The sequence below is a fragment of the Chlamydotis macqueenii genome, chromosome 1, assembly GCF_036417535.1.
Source record: "Chlamydotis macqueenii isolate bChlMac1 chromosome 1, bChlMac1.mat, whole genome shotgun sequence".
NCBI classification, from domain to species: Eukaryota; Metazoa; Chordata; class Aves; order Otidiformes; family Otididae; genus Chlamydotis; species Chlamydotis macqueenii.
In genome coordinates this window covers 39964078-39981071 of record NC_141556.1, presented here as the reverse complement: position 1 = coordinate 39981071, position 16994 = coordinate 39964078, and the positions used below count along the sequence as shown (strand labels likewise).

Sequence of the window (16994 nt, the reverse complement as noted above, 5' to 3'; positions counted from 1 at the left end):
ATTGTTCAATCACAAGAGACACCCAGTTCTATTACAGACATTTGGGCAAAACATTGTCTTCACCACTATAGAAAGAAATACAGATCCTCTTACAAAGAAAATTAAAACGTTGCAAATATTTTTTTATGGATTCTTATGGGAGGAAAGGGATTATAAAGAAATAAACTCAGAGTTAATGAAATCAGCAACACCATTTCTTATACTTTGAAGTGAATAATCTTACGGAAATCAAACCATTGCCAGGTGAGTTTTTAATGGTGTACTTCTACATAACATTGTGTTGAGGAGTAGACGAGTATACTCTGCCACATTCCATGTTGCATTTACAAATTAGCATTGCCTTGGTTTGTCAGCATGTTACAATTAGACAGAGCTACACAATGACGCAAGTCACAGGCTAAGCTGTAAAGGGAAAATCGATGGGTTGGAGAAATTGGCCACATCATGTGATGTTACTAGACTGGCTACAGAAAAAGCAGCTGACAGAAAATCACAGTGCCACACATATCAAATCCCTAAATATCTGTTCATTTTGCTTAAAGCATCACATACAGTGTTTAGATCACTGCGGAGGTCCTGGACAACGTTTTCTATACTCCTGGTATCCTTCAGAATCTCAATGCTTTGCGTATATGGATTGAAATACACAGAGAAGGGACGATTGATTGATTTGGCAAAGTCCCTGAAAGAAAAAAAGAAAATTAACGCCTCAGTTTTTCCAACTGCTGAAGAGAAAATTAGATTTTTGAGTCAAGGGAAATAATTTACCTCATTTTTTCTTTGGCTTCTTCAAAACTTTCCGAAACAAAGTAAGCTTCCTGGAAAGTAGTGATAAGGCATTCCTGCAAACAGGTTGTCTTTGGATCAAATGTTTTCACGTTGGCCTTGCCAGAGAGAGCATGCTGCAAAAATACACCACAGGATCCGTTAAACCATATTTTGATACTGCTGTGTATCCATACAACTGTTCAGATATACAGCTTTTGTATCGCTGTGCTGCATGTTTCCCATTAGTTGGTAGTGTCTCTTGTTTTATATACAGTCGTTTTTCAGTTTGAACAGACTAAGTCATTTGTTACTTTAAAAAGCTCTTTTTGTGAGAGTAGTTTTTTTTAAAAAAAAATTAATTATTAAAATAATAAAGAGGAGATTAGAAATGCACCTGCTATGTAGGCATACAGACTTAAATCTTTAGCTGGAAACAAGAAAGTCATCAAATAACCATTCCTGAAAAATATCTCTACAACTACAAATATGTATGTCCCCAAAATGTCACTTAACTGACAGAATTGATCGTCATCTTGGCAGGTGAATTGAGTCCGACCAAACCATTCATACAATCTGTGCTTTACATTTTCAGGCCAAAATCATATACTATTTTCCTGACAGTGAGTTTAAGAGTGAAACTATATATCTGAAAATCCATTAAATAATGCCTGTTTATTGCATGCTGATGAAATGCATTACCCTTCTACCACATACACCTGAGCAATAATGCTCCACATAGTACTGTAAGGCAAAAATAACTAAATAAACAGTCATGGATAAGTACAGAGCAGACACCTGGCAAATGAGACATCAAATGCTGCTACCCAGAGAAGAGATTTCCGATTAGCCTTTCTCTGTATGTGACTGGCACAAGCCACTAGAAAGGACACAGAGTTTTCAAGACTGAAAATTGGGTACCGAGACATTTTCCAACACATTCTTTTTCTAGCTCCCCTTTCCATCTGAATACTTGTGTTAGCTTTTGGATCTACCTTAACTTTTAGAGTATCTATATTTTCATTCTCCATGCTCTGTACAGAAGTACAAGGTAAGGAAGGAGAGCATATTTAGGTCAACTTTCAACCTTCTTTAGTCCCCTAATATCTATCCATAGTGAAGATGTGCATGAAAAGCATAGAGAAATGACAGGGAGGGAGCAGATCCCTGAGGTCTGAAGGTGCCTCTTATTTCTTTACTTTCTTTCTGCATCGACATTCTTTATAGCAGAGTAAGGTATTAACCTTAAGGTATCCACCACACCTTCTATCTGAGTTCTTGCTTATGCTCATTCCTAAATCCCTGTGAAAGGCTCTGAAAATATCACACTAGTTCTCAACTTGCAGTCTCCAAATAACAGGACATAAAACTGGAACAAGAATCTCTTCCTCCCACCTCCTCTCTCTCCAAAAATAAATACATGAAAAATTAATGGATGGAATCTTAAATGTCAGGGAATTAACTTTATTACATGTATCTTTTCCTTCTCACAAGGTTTGGTGTTTCAAGCCAGCCATCAGTTAAAACAGGCTTGAAAACAAAAATTAAAAATGGTCCAACCTTAACCAGCATCCTCTTCTAAATGGATTGCAGGAACAAGCTTACCTTATTTGACCCCGCCTATATCCTTGTGATTGTCCCCTTGCAGAGCCATGATGAGGTTGAGTGCCTGTAAATTTAGGCATTTAGCTCCTTCTATCAAAATGATTTTTTTTTTTCTTGATTGGGAATTATAAAAGGCTCCCCTGAAGGTTAACTATAGATAAAAACATCTCCTCTTAAAGTGCCTTTGTACTTCCAGGTGAGACTTGATGCCTCCAATGTCTAAAGCACAAAGTTTTAAAACTCTGAGTTGATTGAGTGAAGTCCTGTGCAGGAAATCAAGAGAGTGATACTGGCCATGTTTTCTTAGGAACTGAATCAGTAGATGATGGAGTCTTTCCTGTACTGTGATGGCTTCAACAGAAAGTGTGACAGTGTTGTCCTCTCCTCTTCTCCTCCACTCACTAATGGCCTCAGCTGGGACAGGCCTACTCCTTGGGATTGAAGCCATCAAAGGCGAGAAGGGATTCAGCCTGTGACTCCTCCATCATGAACAACTGTTCTAATCACAAGTCCTAATTTTATAAAAGAGGAGAGTTTAAAAAGAAGCAAAACCTAATTCTTCATCACAGTGATCTCCTCCAAGAAAGCCTTTTTGGTTATTCTCCTCAGATTATCTAAATGAAATTACTCCTACACTTTCTGGATCCCAGTTTAGTTTACACATGAGCAGAGCTGCTGCTTCACAAAGCAACTCTGCTGAGACTGGGATCTGCAGACACCAGGAAGTACATAACGTGGAAACACAGGGTGAAGAATTCAGACATACCTTTAGCGTTATATATTCTTAGGACTGCAGTTTGGGATTAAAGTGCATAAATTCTAATGAATTCCCACCTGAGATACCTATCTCCCTTCTAGGACACGGTCTTTTGCCTCTTGGATCAAGTGGGCATTGCCATGGCTACCAAAGCAATGGGAAACATCTTTGCAAATCTGGATGGTTTTTTCAAATTCTGCAGCCTGGCGTCTGTAGTGTCTAGTATAGAGTTGATATGCTGACACCAGCAATGCCACAGTTCAGCAACTGCACTGAGCCTGCAGACAAACCTTCAGACAGACCATAAACTGTCTAGTGTGAACTAGGATGGTCAGGACACTGACTCAAAGCTGAACTACTTTTTTTCCAGAAGCATCACAGTGCTCTAAAATGCTGGTCCTTGGCACTCTCATCATTATGAAGTACAGAATCTCAACAAAAAAAAAACTTCGTCTGGTCAGTCTAAAAGCTTTCAAGCTCAGGCTTATATTTATTTTAATGAATGCTATTCACTTCTGTTTTGGTTGAACATTCAGTCCTTCAGTGAACTCAGATAAGTACGTATCCAATACAGATTTCTCCATCAGAAACCTCTTCAGTTATCCACCTCCAATGAGACATCAAGGCTAACAATCATATGGAAAATAGCTTTCAGTCAATAGAGCATCTTACCATGTTGCTTATTTGTGATCCCTGTCTCTAATGCCCATTCATTCAAATTGCTTATGCTAATACAGCTATTGGCGATTATCCATCAGTTCAAGCAACAAGAGTATAGAGTGAAACTTCCAAATGAATCATCACTAATTCCCAGAAGAAGCAGCAGTATCAGACGACAGTACAGCTTAAGAATTAGATAATCATCCATCTTGGAAATAAGCATAACACTAAAGAAATGGCTACACTCCCTGCTAGATCAAAGATCAAGAAAGTGATTGAGGTACCTAACCACAGGTCTCCAGTGCCTAGCATGTCTGATGCATCTGTACATGGACGGAAAATATTGCACAGGACCTAAAGAAGATTTACACATTTGCAGAGTAGCAGCTGGAGAGCTGGTCAGATATACTGAGGCATCTCAGATGGCACCAAGCATTTACACTAAGCAACCATGAATCATTTCCTAAGTGACCACTATCATTGACAGATGAAAAAAGAGTTTGGTCTTGCAATTTCTCCTTTGAGTATAAAATATTGAGTGTAATAATACAACTCAGATCTTTTCAGTTAAAAAAAAAAAAAATCCACACAAAACCCAAAAGTAAAATCTTCAGCTAGAAAGGGGAAAACTTGAGATGAGTTGTAAGTACTGCACTGTCTGAGGAGTATGGAAGGGCAGAATAAGAACACAGGTCTGTGTTGTCTGTGTGCTACTACCTATTTTATTGCCTTGTTATTTTGTGGGAGAACACAGAGTCTTGAAAAACCTGTTCTTAAATGTTTCTCTGCTTATCTACAACATAGGACACTTCCAGATTTGTGACCAGAATTTTTTTATGTTATCAGTATAATTTTCTATACTGTTTAGACAAATAGGAAAAGACTCTCTATTTTTAAAAAAGCACTAAAATGAGCATCTGAAATCCAGGAGTTGTTTTCTCCATCATCTTGATCCTCTTCAGAAAACAGAACCAAAACTTGTATTTGAATCTTTTTGGTTATAAAGACTAATGTTGCCTCTTCTTAACATAAACTATCATTAAAACAAAACATGACTGGATATTGTATTTGACTTTAAAAAAATCTATACAGAAAGATTTGAAGTCTACCTCTGTTAAACATAGAAGCATATAACAGGGATATAAGACTTGATCTACAGCCAGCTGAAGTTGATAGGAGACTCCTTTAATGAAAGGGTTCAAGAGAGCATCATACAAAGTAAATGGATTACAGTTACCGAAGACATTTGGACTGCCTTTTAGAAATAGTTTTAATAATTGAAATGTACATTCTTTCTGCCTTATCTCTAAGCCCTAAATATATACTGTGTAATAGCGTTAGCTAGAGTTAACCTGACTATATTAGGCAGAACATTTTATCACTACTTACTGTATTATTCTTTTCCCCCTGGGCTTCATTTTTAATCTTCTCTTTCTCCTGATTTTGTTGTGCCTTTAAATTTTTTTGCTTGATGCTTCCATAGCATGCACATCCAGAGTTGCATTTTTCAGTAGCTGAAATTCAAAGTCTAAATACTGAGTGGGGTAAAAAAATTGAAGGGAATCCTATATAGATAGGCTGGTGCCCACATTACTCTAGCTTTTATAGTTCCTTGTTGCTAAAGCTCTTGACCGGCTTTGCAGAGCGGAGCTGTGTAATATAGAAACAGAGATGACTGAACAAGCCATTCACTCATCTGAAAGACCCAAATACTGCTGGCCACTTCCACCCTGCAGACAGTGTGACTTATTTATTTCTAGAAATTTCTAGAAATTATACATAAAACTGCCCCCCCACCCCCCATAGTGTTTCCTGTGAATACTACTGCATTAAAAAGAGACCTGATAGGGAGGGCTGCTGGAGAAAGGCTTTTCTTCTTGCTGACAAAGGCATATTAATATCAAATGCCTGTAAAGTTAAGGTAGCAAAATTCAACATTGAAACAAGATCTACCTTCCTAGTGACAAGGATAATTAAGTATTTGAAGTTCTTCATAGAAGGGACTATGGGCCCACAATCGCTGCTGTCTTAAGAATGGCACTAGTTATTTCTGAAAGGACTTCTTCACTCTGGCTCCTGCGAGAAGTAGGGGAGCTGCACACATGAAGGTCAGACTTCATGGCCATGCAATCTGAGCCTCCTATTCATTCCCACTCACCACGGAATGGCCAGTATTGTTCTCATAATTTTCAGAGCAATTGCTGCCATCCATTAGGATTTCAGTTACAATCAGGGTATTGATATCATCAGGATCTCAACTACAGTCTATTATATTAGCATTATCTTTCAGATACCTTCAGGTCAAGGAAGAAATTTTCCGTCTCAATGCATGCTAGGAGATAAGAGTGGAGGTAAGGGAGGTTGCTTTCCCAGGAAACATTAGAGACTGGCAATGGCTTGATGCAAGGCTGTGCACCAATGTTGTGGGTGTCTAGATATTCACTTTTCTCAGCATCTGCCTGATGTATCTTGTTGACAAGAAGCACACTCACTGCCAGGTTTCCGGTCTAGAAAGAGCTTCTCCCGTGATCAGATTAGCAGAAAACTTTGTAGGTTTTTGCATTTTTTTTTCCTTACCTTTTACCTTATTTTCTACCCTAGAGCACAGTCCCACAAAGACTTTCCAGACATTTTTCACCTTATCAGTTCCTTCATGGAGACTATGGCTATTTGTGCTATGGTGCCTGCAGCATACAAGTGCTTAGTCTCTCAATAACTGAAAGTCCCTATGCTCAGTATATGCAAGATCTGGTGAAATTTAACAGCTTATGATACACAAGAGGTTAAAATAAATGATCTAATAGTCCCTTCTGGCTTCACATCTATGAAATATATATGTAGTGTAATAGAGAAGTGTATAATATTATTGATTTATGACAAAATTGTTATGATATATGGCAGTACCTTTGAAGCAGATCAATATAATCCATTAATGTGCACATTATTTAATTTCTACTGTTACTTTCCGAAAGGATTATTCTTTGTGTTTATACTCTGAGATCAGTGCTGAGTGAAGAACTCTCTGAGTGAGATTTGGGATTAGAAATGTGTGGTAACAAAACACGCATACTTGACAAGAATAATGTGTTTGTTTATGACATTGATGGTAGAAGATTTATTATGTTCTTGACTATTCATTTCCTCGCTTTTATGCTCTTAGATTTTGTAAATGATGTGATAGGTATTTTCAGGGTCACCACCTAATGACCATAACTGTTAGTTTAAATAAAAGGCCTGATTCTCTGCAGAATCCTGCACAGAGTTTGGGGCTCAGCACTGAATGCTGTTGGGCCAGAGGAAAATAAATGGGACAAGTTCATCTCTTTGTGTTTAGCCACCTTTACACTGTGGGTATAAAATATTGCCAAGCTGATACAGCACATTTCTGTGGCTGAAGTATGTGCCGAACTGGAGCAACTGTAATGCAGTCAAAGAAAAAATATTGGAAAAAGTAATTTTTCTGACCATTTTTTTACTAATGAAAGAATAGCCATTTGGCTAATGAGCTTCACCATGAACACGCTCAGTTACAGGTGAAATAAACAGCAAAAAGAGTCTGAGATACTTCTGTTAAACTGCTAGGTAGTTCACTGAAAGCCAGCCCAGGAGGGTGGAAAGATGTTTAAACACAAATAAACAGTAGATATATTGCAAAACAGTTTGTAAATACTATTCCATATACATTTTCTAAAACCAAATGTTTACCTGAAAAAGGTAAAGCCACCAAGAGTTCATTTGGGTCCCAGAACATAGCACTCCTTCCTCTCCTTGCCCTTCCCTCCCATCTTGTCAACAGAGAGATGTATTATGTTCCAAAATACTACACTTGTGACAAAATACCTTTTGCTTGTTTCCCTATGTTTTCTAGATATAAAAAGAGGCGATAAATGACCCACTACAACTACTCACACTGTGCAAGGTTAAACACTTTCACCTTTATAAGAATAGGGCTCTATGTATTGTTACATAGGCCTGTACTTCAAGTCTAGCATGAGTTTATATGCATTCCTTAATTTTAAATATGATCAATCTGAATTAATAAATGTTGTTCTTTTAACATCAATAACGAGTCCATTGAAATACACTGGATTACTTACAACAGAATCATGTCTGATTTCAAAACAATATTTTTGTGTGCATATTAAAACTACATGCTTTTCTTCTAAACAAAGCTTTCAAAGCCCAAGGCACCCTTACCTGTTAGAACCTATGAGCCTCCTTTTACAAGAAATGCAAATTCAAACAGAAATAAGTTTTGTAATTTATAGTTACTTTGGTTTTTACAAATCCATTTCATGCTTCAAGTGCCAGCTGATATTTCAAACAAAGCTTTTAGGTCAACATGACAATTTTAAAGTAAGCTTTTTATCTTGAGAATTTCAACTGTTATTTGAAAGCCAAAATATTTACATCGAACTATTACTTTGTCAAGATTAAAAGAAAGTTGATTCTGCTTTAAGGGCACATACCTTTAATTCACCAATAGAAGACAGAAGTCCTGCGCCATAAGCACGTAGTTGCCCTTCTTGCTTGCAAAGGCCAAATTCAATCGTAAAAAAATAGCACTGTAAAATATAAAGATATATAGATACATATAGTGTAGTTGCAAACAGGCACTTCAGCAGTGACAACTGGTACCATATTCATCTGATCAGTGAATATGTCTTTCTTTTTTTTCTTTAATATAAATTCAGATAAAGTATGTTATTACTGCTAAGCACTTAAAACGTCATGTTCTGCAGTAAGGGAACCTTGCACAAAAATGTGAGGTTCTGCTTTTGTTTCTGGGCACACAAGCAGTTCACAGGAATGGCCAGTTAGGAACAGACAAGCAAGTTCATGTAGGTACCAAAGGCACTGATAGTAATCTGCAGAGATTTTTGAAGCTTCCTGAAATAAAGGAGGTGCCCTAAAATAAAATCCTACAAGGTCTGCCTGTCTAGGAACCTCTGAAGATCTCTCAGATCTAGTTCAAAACACTCAGCCGTAAGCTCAAGCTGATGCCACTTTAGAGTTTGGCATGTATTTAACTGCTGTCTTGAGTTAGAATGAACTTACTTATATGTATGTGCTTAAGAGCCTTCTTGAGTTAAGGCTTTAGTCTTCCTTCACTAGATTTTACTCAGTCATAAATGAAGAACCAATATGCCACTCGGCTTCTTAAATTACAGACAGACAATTATAATTGGTCGAAGGAGTTCCCGTGTCCAATCCGTTACACTTGTTCTTTAGGTCTACATTCAATCAGGTAACATATCTGCGCTGTAAAACTGATGAGAAGCTGTGAAAGAGATGTGCTAAATCAGCATAGCAGTACTGTATATAATTTTGTTGTATGCACCCAACAAAGTTAAATGTTAGGGAGACCGTAAGAAGCACAGATAGCCAGAGCACTGTCCACTAAATGCAAAAGACAACAGTCACTTCTGCTCCTCTGGTACTGAGTTGTAGTCTGGCTTCATTATGACACATCAAGGCTGCTAGGTCAAATAGATGAGATTAAGCTAGTCATTATTTCTACATATGAAGGTTTTTGGAAGTTGATTTCTAACTTATAGAAAAATACTGCACACATATATATACACATACACATATAAGTGTGTGTGCATTTATTACATTATCTGACAATTTCAGTTTTTGTGCAAGGGATATAACTCCACTGAACCTAACAGATTTATGTGTCTTTGCAGGAAACATGAATTTAGGATAAGAAACAAACCCAGTATTTGGTACTAAATCTTAAGTTTTTCTGAAACTTTTTGCTGATATTTTTTCGTCCATTTTCTCCTTAAATCCCCACTCATCCAGGCTGAGTATCATACGAAATGCAAAAGAGCAGAAATTAACAGCTCTTTTAAGTTCAACAAATATTTGAAATTATTCATTTCTCTGCCTCTCATAAAAGTTCCTGTGATTCATGCAGCATGGCACTATGTAGAAAGTGTAATAAGAAATAATAAGAACACGAGCCCTGTGTCAGATCCAAACCCACTAAGTCAGCTGGGAAGAAGAAAAGGTTGCAGTGACTTCAAATGTCTTGAGTCAGATTCCATCACAGCAGTCAAAGGCACAGAGGAGGTGAAAGCACAACACTGTCAAACAAAAACCCAAAGTTCCACCTCTGGCTTTGCTATTGACTCAGATAAGCCAGGCTGGTATAAATTTTTTCATTAGATGCAACGAGCTGATGTTACCACTTGGAGGAAGGCCAAGACAACTGGTTTCCAAAAGAGACATCTCAGGAACAGTCAGATATACAGAATGACAAATGCATCAAGTAGGAGTTGAGGGAAGCTGAGAGACCTACTGTCAAGAAGAGTACAAACTTAGCTTCCTTGCCTAAATATTTTGCCAGAAAAACCTTCAGGGGGCTATAGTCCTGGTTCTGTCCCTGCCGCCACTGTCAGCAATGAACCACTCATCTTCACACTTAAATCCCACTAACATCTTTGAATTCGCCCCCTCCTTCTCAACTCTCTTGAAAGAACCCATCTGGTAGTAGTTCTTATGCTCTGAAAACAAACACCCCGACAGATACACAGCAGGACTGCGCTCCTGAAAAAAAAACACAACAATCACAGTATTTTTCATTCTTAAAACCAACAACAGCTAAAAAGTGGGGGGGAGGTATCTGGTGTTTGTCTGCTACAGATCTGTACGAGCAGCCATGACTTTGTCTCCGTACGTGAGACACCTTTACTGTAGATCTTACCCATGTTGAGGAGGACCAAATTGATGTCATGCTGCTGCCAGAATGCCCACTTGGCAATCCACAAGGCCAGTAGAGGCAAGGAAGAAAAATGCCCTCCACTTCCGTGAGGATGTGTACTCACGGCTAAGGAAGGGGCAGAAGGCAGAGAGCTAACACTGGCACAGGAGAGAGCAATCCTTGCTGCCCAGGGGCAGGGTGTTCACACGACAAAGGAAGACCCCAACTTCACTTCCTCCTTGATGGATAGACAGCACACAAAGAAGGATTTTTTTTACTTAACTTGAAAAACTATTATTATTATTAAAGAGACACATATTTATGAGCCAACACTTGCTGATGACTGCCTATGCTCAGTATTGATAAGACTTGCGCTCTCAGTATAACTAACTCAAATAAAACGCATATAAAATGACCAGATGATAAAATACATCTGCCTACTACTAACTTGTGGCATTAAGCTATAGCATTAAGAAAAGCCCTTCAAATGAAAAGCTGATTTTTTTTTATCAATTTGCCACATGCAACAACTACAATTTCTGTATTTAAGAGAGCTCTCCTTAGCTAAGAAAATGAGCTAGCTCACCCAATGCTGCCATCTTCAGATCATTAATCAGCAATACACGATTCCCCCAACCCCAACTCACAGATAGAGGCGGCTCCATGCATTACCAGGTTCTGCTGGCTTTGGCAAGCTCTGCTCTCAAGTCTACAAACATCGAAGCGTACTGATAAGGGGGTTAAATATTAACTATATAGAGACACTTTTTATAGACCAGCCGCATAAATACTCGTTATATGGCTCTCTCTGTATGGTAAACTATACTAACCGTGGTATTCTATATTATATACAGGATAACTGCCCTGGAGTGGGAATGATTGAACAAAGAAATGGCTGTTGAGATTAATACATTTTTAAAGCCCCACTTGAAGGTAAATAGTTGATTATTATGTTGTTATGCGTAGGCTGGTGAACACAAACACAAACAGGGGCGTGCAGGCCCCCATGTTCTGATTTCAAATCTTGGCCCTGTCTCCGGCATACTCCCCAGCCTCTGGCCCCAAACATGTGGCTCCTCTACAAGCTACAGCAATGTCCTACCATCTCCTTCTATTTCCAGTTCCACCTCACTGTTGGGGTGAAGTGTGGCTTTGCTGCAACCTATAGGTAGGCTTTTGAAGTAGGAAAGGTGTCTCTCCATGTTGTATAAATTCTACAGTTCTTGAAAAGCCTTCCACTAAAATGCTGCTCCATTACCCAAATCAGCAAAATAAGATAAAGAATCAAAGTGCCAAATGAAGGATTAAAAATAATTTTTAAGCCAAGATTCATCAGTGTAATGATCAAGACTAGGATAGTAGGATATGATTTTAATTTATTTCTTTCATTTAACTGAAGTATATGAAAGATAATTTACAGTCATGCTCATGAAACACTGTCTACATGGGCTAAAAAATTATTAAAGAGATCCATGGAAAAAAAATTCTATTGAGGGCTATTAATTACTCACATAGCAGATATCTTCCTTCAGAGTCTCTGAGTCAAAAATCCTTGGCAGTCATAAAGCAGAATACCAGGAAAATATCACCTTATGGCTTTAGACCTCCACTGTCCTCCAGATGTCTGCAATTTGCCAGCATCAGAGACAAGATACTGGGATAGCTGCTCTGGCCCAGTATATCTGTGACTGTAAGAGTCAGGTCAGTTGTCCTACTACTGACAGGAGAGATACAGAAGAGATCAAGCCCTGGCAAAATCCAAGTCTGTCCTCCAGGGTAAATACAATGTCTGTTCTTCATGTTCAGGCACTGTCCTGCATTATAAACCGGACTTCCAAAAGAAAAAGAAAAAAATCAGTGACAGCTATGACAGCTAATAAAAAAAAAATCATTATTCAAAGGTGTTTAGAAATATTCAAAGGCAGGAAAAGGTCTGATAAGCTCAACTGTCCTCATCTGGCTGGTTTCTAAGGCTTTGAAAATTACTCCTTACATCACACCATTTTGCATTTGGGAATCTCCCTCCTGGGACCTGTGCAAAAAGCTTCTGCAGGATGTTGGGTGCTAATGTCACAGAGTCAGTACTTCAGAATCTGACTTCTCCATAAAAAGGTCTTTCAAGCCATTCCACTTCACTTAGTTTTCTTACGGTATAGCTTAGAGACCGATATTTGTGTTCACTTGGCAATTTTCAGCATGATGTATAACATGAGATTTTATCTGTTCTCTAAAAGTACCTTGTAAAGATGTTGTCAGGATGAGTCCTGAGAACACCAACCATGTTGAGAGCTGATTCACTTGCACTCTCTGTCTCAAGGGAGGAAAAAGGAGAGATTGAGTAACTGCATGACTGCAACCCTAGGAATATTTAGGAATATTCACCACTACAGGAACTGCTAATGGGATGTGTCTACAGCCCCAAGCTGACATGTAGCACAATCACTTTATATATATATATATATATATATAAAGTAGTTGCACTGAAGACAATACTACTAATGTTTGTAAATAGTTGCAAGACCAGTGCAAAATAAATACCCTTTACATTCTTTCTACTGGGTTTATAATTTCAAAGCATATTTGAATAGACCACTCTTAATTCAGAAGTCTGTGATATGTTCACAATATGCAAAAATTAATTTATTTTGCTTTAGAAGAGAAGACAACCTTTGATATTTTAGCTCTAAAATCAGTCATCTAGAGATTAAATCTCTCATATAGATGTAGTTATCTCATAAGAAAACAGTTATACACAACTGAAAGACTTTAAAAAATCCTACTGTTCGAAATTAATCTTGAGAATTAAGGCAGTAAAGGTGTTCTCTCCCCCTGTAAAAGTTGCTCAAATTGCAAGCAAATATTGATTCAGAGATATCAGTGACTCCATTTGTGCTTTCTTTCTTCATTTAGAGCTGGCGCAAATAAATTTGTGAATAGTTGCTTATTTTTCAGTCTCAGAGATATCAACAGTCACCAAAAAAAACCAGCTGGCTTTTCACATTTGACTAAATTATTCAAAATTCAGAGTCTATTGAGTAGTATCAGGAATGCTCCACTACAAGAAACAGATAGGTATAACACAGGTAACCCAGGCAACTAGCCAGTATAGCCCAGTGTTGGAGTCCAGACATCAAGCAATATTGGCTATTTGACAGCTATTCATGTGGGAACATTATTGAGTAGAAATGCACGGAGATTTTTGAACAACAAATAAATCTCATGATGAGCTTGTGAATAGATCAAAAGCAGAAAAGAAGTAAAATTCAATGGCTAAGTCTTTCATTATAAATGATTCGCCTGCCTCCAACAAAGGCAGTAACCCTATTCATAGCCAACAGCATTTCTAAATAAGAAAACAAAGTTTAATTTTTCAGTTACCTTCTTGAAGTATTTTGTTTAGTCTGCCACTTTGAAATATATTTAGGCTCACCGAAAGGAGGTTTCCTTCCGGGATTTCAAAGTGTATATATTTAACAATATTCTTCTTTTTCCCTCAGCTGACTGCTTTGCATTCAGATCTTTCACTAAGGGGGAACGCTTGGAACAATCTCTTTATAAACAGAAGTTGAGTAGATGTGGTGGCACTCATTAGAGCACCTGCAGATAGACGCACACCAGCCTTCGCATTTCTGTTGACAGCCATAGCACACAGTATCACCACATGAAAATTCTTCTAATGCAGAGGCTTGGCATGCTCAGAGAAAGCACGCACTGTAATGAGCACAGTGGGGCTTAACCCTTTGTGAACACTTTCAAATTATATGGGTTTTTTTCAGGAGTTTCTGGAGACAAACTCATAATGGTAACCAAAATAAAATTATCATCCTGAGTTTTTAAGGAAGTAGAAAATGTAGCTCAAGCAACACTCCACCATAGTGGTAGCAGTAAGGAGGTATCTCTATACCTCCAACACTGGGGAGCCCAGCCAAGACAAGACGTGTATGACAGTTGCCTACCTTGCAGATGCAATCTGTTTTCTGGAATAAGATCTGGAGGACACTCCTACTAACACCTTTGTGTCTCTTGAGAGAATGTGTCATTCTGCTGTCCATTCTCACATGAAGGAGGCCCTCTGGTTACTCTAAAGAGTGGGCAGAGAGAATGGAGGATGAAGAACTTCTGAGATCTTTCTGCAGCTGCCCCTCCAAAAGAAGTTAGTTCCCACAGAGTTGGAGCCACTGGATATCCCACTCCATGTTTGAACTACTCCTAAATAATTTTAATTTAGGCTTGCTCTGGACAAAGATGATGTCTGTTCACCCCTCTCACTTTATCTCAATTGAAAACCTCGGAGACTCTTGGAGCTGCAGAATCAGGAACCTCAACACTTAAGCAGAAAGTGTTTCTGTGTAAAAGGCTGGTGTTTTCTGACAAGGCAGCAATTCCCCTCCCCTAGAGCTACTAGTCACAGAGAGATGATGTGAAAAATCAATCCCACAAAAGCAAATGTCCTAGTTTCAGCTAGGATGGAGTTATTTTTTTTCCCAATAGCTGCTGTGTTTTGGATTTAGTATGGGATTTGGTATGTGAAGAATATTGACAATATACTGATGTTATTAGTTGCTGTTAAAGAGACTAAGGGCTTTTTCCAGCTTCTCAGGTTTTGCTAATGTGCCGGTGCAAGAAGCTGGGAGAGGCATAGCCAGTACAGCTGACCCAAACTGATCAAAGAGAGTATTCCATACCACAGATGTCATGCTCAGTATATAAGTGGAAGTTAGCCAGTAGTCAAAATTCTGGAAATCACTGTTCTGAGATCGCTGCTCAGGATTGTGCTCTCTTTTTGTTGCTTTCCTTTTCATTACTTTTTAAAAATTATTATTATAATATGGGGTTTTTTCTGCTCTTAACTGCTCTTATCTTAACTCTCAGTTTTCTCTATTTTTACCCCTCCAATTCTCTCCCCCATGGGGGGAGGGTGAGCAAGGGGCTGTGTGGTACTTATTTGCCAACTGGGATTAAAGCACGACAGCACACTTGCCTCAACTTGCTGAACACTGTCAGGGAAAGAACTCCTAGTTTTTTCAACATAATTAACCAATAGTGCTGAAGCTTAATATGCAGCTAAGGAGATTATATCATTGAAATAATGAACTGCTACTTAGATCATTTGTTAAACATAAGGCATTGAAGCTCTAATGCCTTACCCTTCCTATTTCCCCTTCCCTATCATTTGACTCTTATCTTGAACAACCTCTAAAACCTGGAGTTTTAAGGTTTATTAATTTCATATGGAGTTATTAAGAACAAATGATGTGCAATAATGAGCTATTCCCTTTCCACTTTATTTTACAACATGTAACATGAATTCATGTTCAGCGCTCCCTACGGTAGCTGAAGTGAATAGTTGATGATTTCTTTTGCAAGCTGTTGCTTCAATTTTCAGCCTTCTAGAGATTTGGCACAGTCAGGTCTTTTGACATGTTAGCTGGGACTCCAAGAGATGGGGTCCTCTGAAAGTCAAGCTAAAAAGAAAATTAACAAAGCTGACTAAATATATGTCACTGCTGTTCAATCACACCCTTCAGTCTATGCTGCCTCAATGTGACACACTTGTCCACCATGATCCTTCACAATTCACAAGCTGCAAGCAGGTACTGTCTTTATGGCTCTGCCATTCCTGCTTTCCAGATCTTTGTCCTGCCGCTCTTTCAAATTAGGACTTTGCGTTAACAAAATCTATCAAAGTAAGAACATTCCTGACTTTATATGCTATGTGGTCAATGACTGGCACCCCAGAAGCGCTCCGTCAGCACTGTGGCTTATGCTACAGCTTGGAGAGTATGACTCCTCTAGCAAAGGGCCAGGGACTTGAACACTGACAGCTTGGCATGACTCAAGTGAGAACAGAATTTGGAACAAACACACATTCAGTTGTCCTTCACCTGACAACATTCCCATTTTACTCCTCTAGTTGAGGAGTCATCGACTAGATGACCTTTAAAGGTCCCTTCCAACCCTAACCATTCTATGATTCTATGATGCTTGGACTGTTGCCCCAACTGTGAACTGCATTGCTTAGAAGAATACCCAGAGAACAGACCAGAACAACCTCAGACACTTTTCTTCCTCCAGCACCCAGAGCCAGCATCTCTACAGCAGTCTAGCCCAGCCCTGAGGATCTGTTTCCCGCAATTCTGTAGACCTCAGCAGACCTCAGCACTGATCTAACACAGTTTCCCCTTCTCTAAAAAAGACCAATTTCCACTCCCTAGCAAGCACATTAAGGAGACTCAGAAAAGAAGGTATAAAGTTACAACATTCCCTGAAATACCAAGAAAACCTCTTCAGGCTGGGGAGGCAGAGTCTGTCCTTTACAACGTGCTGCAATGTTCTAAGAAAACTGCATAAGGGAAAAACTGGCACAAGAGCCTCTTTCACTTTTCTGGGAGAAGCTTTTGATGGACTGGTGAGGTAAATCCAGAGATTAACAAAAGCAAAGGTGCAGCAACAATCACAGTACCAGCAATCCTCATTTTATAAGCAGAGGGTTTACTG

General features: G+C 38.7%; 1 protein-coding gene across 1 annotated transcript in view; it reads right to left on the bottom strand.

Moving 5' to 3' along the window:
- Positions 1–268: 268 nt before the first annotated feature.
- The window catches only part of TPH2 (tryptophan hydroxylase 2), a 52657-nt gene continuing 35931 nt past the window's right edge, over positions 269–16994 (bottom strand). The window contains exons 9-11 of the mRNA XM_086740040.1: positions 8257–8352; positions 769–902; positions 269–682 (exon numbers count right to left, since the gene is read on the bottom strand). Coding sequence (XP_086596166.1) covers positions 508–682; positions 769–902; positions 8257–8352 — 405 coding nt within the window. The 3' untranslated portion in view covers positions 269–507. The remainder of the gene's footprint in view (positions 683–768; positions 903–8256; positions 8353–16994) is intronic.